Below are 6,866 nucleotides of genomic sequence, written 5' to 3'. Positions count from 1 at the left end.
GAAAGATGAATGTAACAAGACTTGGTGACAATAGGGCTGAGGAAGAAAAGGTACTGGGGTACCTATTTGTTTACCTGACAATGATAATAAAAAGGTCTTCTGTCTTTCCAAAGCAAGTATGCAAGAGTTAACAAACAACATCTCAAGACTTATCAAATCTGATGGCTATTACTCATTTCTAGAGATTCATGTCAGAACAAATGACACTTTCAAAAGGAATGTAAAAAAGCATTGCTAAGAATCGCGAAGGCTTGGGCAAGGAATTGAAAGCCCTAGCACAGGTGGCATTTGTAATCCCTGCTGTCCATTGAAGACAAGGTCAAAGAATTGGGCTATGTATATCAGTTTACAAAGACAGTGTCAGAGAACATGTTTTGGATTTCTGGACTATAGCTTAAAATAAGGAAATAATGGATTCTTGGCAAAGATGGCATACAGCTCTCAAGGACTGATTGTAACATGTATTTTCCTGGACTCTTTCAAATCTAATCATAATTGAAAAGGAATAGAGTGGAAAAATATGCTTATGTCTTTCTATCACATTAGATACCATAGAGAACAGCTTCAGTTTAGGAAGAAGAATAGAAGTACAAATGATCAGTAATTTCTAGTATTAAGATGCAGTAATACCTATTTGTGAATGTAGAAATGTAACTCACAAGTAAGGTGGCTTAGAATAGCGTTATAAGACTCAAATAGAAACAGGGACCATTAATCTGTGTATCACTGTAATCCTCATATTGACTAAGGTTTAAAATGTAATGTTTATACACACAGAGAGACATATACATATATAATATACATATATTTTTGAATACATTTTATATATAACATTTATTTTTTATATATGTGTGTACACAACTTTACATTTGTATTTATTTTTTAAATATTTCCCAATTACATTTTAATCTGATTCTGTCTGCACTCAGAAATGTTATGAGTATATACCTCTGAATTAAAGCTCATAGCACAAAACAAACAAAAATATGACTGAGATTTGGCAAGATCAGCCTCGTGATTCTGGAAGAGAATATCTTATTCAAAAGACACAATAGAGATGAAAAAAAGGTGCAAGGTGTCATTTCGGTACTGACATGAAGAAATATTGGTACAAGGGAAGAGAAATATTGTGGAAATATAGCAGAGCATTTAATAAACCTTAATGGAGTCGGAAAAAGAAATAACACAGAGCATCTGGCAAAATGCAAAAGATGGTAGATTTAGAGTCAGAGGGTCTGGACTTAAATCCTAATTCAGCAACTTATTAATTCTGTGGCACTGGGTAAGTGACTTAACCTGCCTAGACCTTAGTTCCTCATTTATAAAATGAGTAAAGTTGGAGCAAATGAAAAGTTTTTAATCTGGGGTCCATGAACTTGCTTTGAAAACTATTTTGAATATTTCTTTTTATAAAAAATATAGAACTATTCCATATAAAATTGTGTTTCTTAAAGAAAATAAAAGAAAAACTAATCAGCAAGCTGATCAATACATAAAATGTCTAAGAATACTTACATACACATAGACCTCTGACCTCTGCAAATAAGCGGTGTGGATTTATCTTCTCACAGTGCTTCTTTGGAAATTTGTTTTTGTTTTGTAATTTTGTAACATCCACTTTTTTCTTTTCATTTTTTATGCTTTTATTCTATATATACAGTAAGTCTTGTTGTAACAGAAACCTGGTATGGATAGTCAATCAGTAAACTGGCAGCAAACCTTCTGGTTGTAACTATGTTGTAGTTAACCAGTAGATTCAATATTCTATTACTCATATGCCGCATTATGATGCTTCACTCAGCAATGAAACATAACTCTACCATAATATTTCTTCTATTTAATAAATGTTTTCCTTTCTTTTTTAAAATTTAGGAGCATGTGTGTGTTTGTGTGTCTGTGTTTCATGAACAAAATTCTCCTTTTCCCCTTCCTCCTACTCATTGAATGAATTCCACAGTGATTATGTAAAAAATGCTAAGTCCTTTATCTCTCCATCAGGAGATGAGCAGCATGTTTCATAATGAGTCCTCTGGGATTGTGGTTCATCATTATATTGATCAGAGCCCTTTAGTCTTTCAAAGTCATTTGTCTTTACACCATTGTTGTACAAGTTATTCTCCTGGTTCTGCTTATTTCATCCTGAATCAACTAAAGACAAGTTTTGACAGATTTCTCTGAAATTGTCTCCTTTATCATTTCATACAGCAAAATAAAATCTCATCACATTGACATACTGTGACTTGTTCAGCCTTTACACTTATAGGTACTCCTCATTTTTTAAATGTTTGCTTCCACAGAAAGAAAGGATAAATATTTTAAGGCTCTTGACTTTGTTTTGCTTAGGATAAATCCATCCTCAATCTACCCTCCCTATTATTTTTTTCTTCCCCTTCTCACCTTTTCCTCATGTTTCCCTGTTGAGAGAAATGCATCACTGTACCCAGTTGTATATGTTTTTTCCTTCTTTGGCCAGTTCAGATGAGAGTGAGTTCAAAGGTCATCCCATTCCCCACCTTTTCCTCTCTTTTTTGTATAGGCTTCTATTTTCATACTCCTATTATGTGATATAATTTTTCCTAACACTTCTCTCCCTTTCTTCCCCTAATACATTCCCTTTTCCTTACATTTGTGTTAGTCTTTTAAGAGCACCCAAACATACCAAAACCACTCCCAGACCCTTTGTCTAATTAGACTCACTCTATGACCCTTGATGTTGATAGGGTTAAAAGAAGACATGTGTATCATATTCCCACATTAGAATGGAAACAGGTTATCCTTTTTTAGTCCCATTAATTCAGATACACTTTTTTATGTTTCTCTTAACTCTTATGTTTTCAATTCAAAATTTCCATGCAAGCTGTTTTTTTTTTCCTTTGGGAGTGTATAGAAGTCCTCTGTTTCGTTGGTGATCCTCCTTCCTCCCCATACAATTACACTCAACTAATTGGGTAAGTTATGTTTGATTATAAGTCTATTATCTTTCATTTTCTAGAATACTGTATTTCAAGGTCTCCACTCTTTTAATTGTTGTGACTGCCAAATTGTGTGCAATAATGATTTTGGCTCATTAGTATTTGAATTTTTTCTTTCTGGCTGCAGTATATGTTCTTTGACCTGAAAATTCTGGATTTGAGCATGCTTAGACCCAAAGCCAGGTCAGCATCTTAAAGAGCTCAAACCCAGTGGGCAGTGAAAAATCTTTGCCGTGAATCAGACCACTTTGGGAAAGCACTGAAGCTTGCAAGTCCCTCGTCTGAGCAATCCTTGTTCCTTAAATCAGATCAGCAACCTAACATATGCTGCAAAGCTAGTCAGTGTTTAGTCATTTGGTCTCAGTTTAAAGTGGCAGTCTTTCTTCTCTGTTCATGTCCACTTCTCAGTTCTGTCAGTTTCCCTGTTCTGGTGACTGGCTTCTGCTTTCTAATACCTTGACATATAATCTTGCATCTTTTAGTCTGTCTTCTCCTGTGACTTCTCATCAGGACTTCCCAAGGTGTAAGGAACCTTCCCTCTATCTGAGGTTGAGAAACTCAAATTCCATATTTCTGTGAGATATGACACAAATAACCAATGAAAAGTCCTCTATAATTGGCAAAAAACTTCTTTGATTCAGAATTTCAGAGTAGTAAACCTCAAAGTTATACAAAAACTATATGCAAATTAGCTACTTGGAAAGAATGAACTATGGGTATCTATTACCATCAGTTAGCACTTTGAGAGACTAGCTGCTTTGTCTTAGGTTTTTCCAGAATTATTTGTATTTCTCACATTGATGTCCTTTTTCTGCCACTTTTGCAGTATAAGAAAGGAATGGTGTCTTACATACAAAATGAATAAAAAGTAAACTTTTGCTTTTTGGCTTTCAGAGTGGGCTCATGGTGGTGGGCAAGAAGAAGAGCCTCACCAAAGATGGCAAAAAAGGAGCCAAGAAGAAAGTGGTTGATCCATTTTTGAAGAAGGATTGGTATGATGTAAAAGCACTAGCTATGTTCAACTTTCACAGTATTGACAAGATACTGATGACAAGGACTCAAGGAACAAAAATTGCCTCTGATGGTCTCAAGGGTTGAGTTTTTGAAGGGAGCCTTGCTGATCTGCAGAATGAAGTGGTTGCTTTTTGTAAGTTCAAAATAATTACTGAAGATGTTCAGGGTAAAAACTGTTTGACTAATTTTCATGAAATGGATCTTATCCAGGACAAGATGTGCTACATGACCAAAAAGTAGCAGATCATGATTGAAGCCCATGTTGATGTCAGAACTACAGATGGGTACTGGCTCTGACTAATTTTTGTTGGTTTTACCAAAATGCCAACAACCAGATCCATAAGACCGCTTGTGCTCAGCACCAACAGGTCCGTCAAATTTGTAAGAAAATGATGGAAATCATGACCCAAGAGGTGCAGACAAATGACTTGAAAGAAGCTGTCAATAAACTAATTCCAGACAGCAGTGGAAAAGACATAGAAAAGGCTTGCCATTCCTTTCACCCTCTCCATGAGATGCTCAAGAAGCCCAAACTGGAATTGAGAAAGCTAATGGAACTGCATGGTGAAGGTGGTAACTCTGGAAAACTTTCAGGAGATGAAACAGGCACAAAAGAATAAAGGTCTGATGGTTATGAACCACCAGTTTAAGATTGTGGCTAAAATAAGAACTTTTAAAGGTTGAAAAATAAAAAAAAAATTACTATTGTGGGAAAAAAGGAAACTTTTAAAAAGAAATTTCCTAGCAGTTGGTGTGGTCAGGAAAAGCTTCACATAGAAAATATCTCTTAAGGAGAATTTTGAAGGAAGCAAGACATTGTAAGGGATGGAAGTGAGATGGATTACATTTCAGATGTAGAGAACAGTGCCCATGCATGGAGAGGGGAGATTTTGCATGTTGTGTGATAAACAGTAAAAAAGGCAGCTTGGCTGCTCTTTATATATTTTTTAATAAAGTCAAAGGAGGGCATTAATATGTTATGAGGTTAGAAAAGAAGCCTGAGGCCAGGGTATAAAGGGCTTAAAAAGTAAATAGAAATTAATATTTAATAATAATAATAGCTATTGATCACCAAAGTAATGAGACTACTGGGTATATTGTGTAGAGGTATGACATTGTCATACCTTAGGAAAATCACGTTGCCAGCTATGTCGAGAATAAACTGGAGAAAGGAGACAATTGAGAAAGGGATACCAATTAGTAGACTATTAAAATAGTCCAGATGAGAGGCAATGAGGGCCTGATATGCCATGGTGGCCATATGAGTAGAAAGAAGGAAGTATATACAAGGAATGTGAGAGATCTGGTGGAAATAGAAATTTGGCAACTCATTGTTGATATATGTATATATATACATATGTATATATACATATGTATATATATGCACATATATATGCACATATACATATACATACACATACATACATGCATATATGCATATATGTACATGTTATATATTACTGCATATGTATATATCTACACATACAAACATATATGTACAAAGACAGAGAGAAAGAGATTCTAGGATCATGCTAAGGCTAAGAATCTGAGTAAGTGAAGTTTGGAAGAGGGATTTGTTTTAGTGTAAAAAGATTATGAATTCTGTTTTAGACAGGTGAAATTTGAGATGTCTGCGGGATATACTTTTTGCTATGTTCAGAACTCATTTGCTGATGTGGGACAGGATCTCAGGAGAGAGACAAGGGCTAAATGTATAAACCTTGAGTGACGATATCAATGAAAATTAATCCTATCTGAGCTAATAAGGTCATCAAGTGAATCTAAAAAGTGAAGACATTAAGACAGCTCAGGCTGGGTACAGCTATATTTAGGTGGCTTGATATGAATGAGCCAACAAAACAGACTGAGAAGTCAGTCACCAAGCATTTATTAAGTTATATATTACTATATGTTAGGCATCAGTCTAAGCACTGGGGTCATAAAAAGAAAGGAAAGTGAATAGTCTCTGCTCCCAAGGAACTTACAGTATAACGGAGAAGACAACATGCAAGCAAACCTGTGTACATACAAAATATACACTGTGTAAACAGGTAGTAATCTCAGAGGTAATGGACTAGCAGTGGGGGAGACTAGGAAAGATTTCTTAATGAAGGGGGGATTTGAGCTGCTTTGAATAAAGTTGGTGAAGCCAGGACACTGAAATATGAAGGGACAGCATTGTAGACTTAGGGGAGGGATGGAGAAAAGGCACATGCTCTAGAGATGACATGCCTTATGTAAGGAACAAGGCCATTGTTACCGGATGGCAGAATATATGGAGGAAAATAAGTGTAAAAAAAGTCTTATACAAAAGTGATGAAGAGTCAGGTTGTGAAAGCCTTTCAAAGTCAAGCAGAGCACTTGATATTTGACCTTGAAGATAATAAGGAACCACTAGAGTTTATTAGACATAGAGAAAAACCAAGAGAGGACAATAACATTATGACCCAGAGAAAATAACATATGGGACAATGTGGTGAATAATGTCAAACAATGTGGAAAGGCAAAAACAAAAGAGTCTTTAACAGCTGAACCATTCTGGTCTTGGGTCCCCCCTCAGTCACCTTGAAATGTCTCAAGGCTCCTCCTTGACCCCAGAAATCCCTGTTTGCCATGGCCATGAAAACTGCTAAGTAGAACTCTGCCATTGAAGACTTTTCCAACTCAGAGATTCTGTGATTATGATTCTGAACTCTCAAAACATTTTCCATTTATCCTGTGTATTCATCTATCTCCATTTGGTATAATAGTTATTTTTGTGCTAATATAATATGTCCTATTTGGATGTAAATGTTTGAAGATGACGGGAACTATGCCTTAATCACTTAATATCACTTCCAGAGTCTACTACAGTGCTCCATACAAAGCAGATACTATTTA

General features: G+C 35.6%; 1 protein-coding gene across 1 annotated transcript; it reads left to right on the top strand.

The window, feature by feature from the left end:
• Positions 1 to 3,875: 3,875 nt before the first annotated feature.
• On the top strand, positions 3,876 to 4,242 carry LOC140498206 (small ribosomal subunit protein eS1-like). Its single transcript, XM_072599466.1, has one exon. It carries the CDS (start codon positions 3,876 to 3,878, stop codon positions 4,068 to 4,070), a length of 195 nt encoding a protein of 64 aa, XP_072455567.1. The 3' UTR covers positions 4,071 to 4,242.
• The last annotated feature ends 2,624 nt before the right edge of the window (positions 4,243 to 6,866 follow it).

The sequence above is a fragment of the Notamacropus eugenii genome, chromosome 4 (genome assembly GCF_028372415.1).
Source record: "Notamacropus eugenii isolate mMacEug1 chromosome 4, mMacEug1.pri_v2, whole genome shotgun sequence".
Taxonomy (NCBI): Eukaryota; Metazoa; Chordata; class Mammalia; order Diprotodontia; family Macropodidae; genus Notamacropus; species Notamacropus eugenii.
Note: the sequence above shows the minus strand (reverse complement) of the source record. Positions and strands in the feature narration are given on the sequence as shown.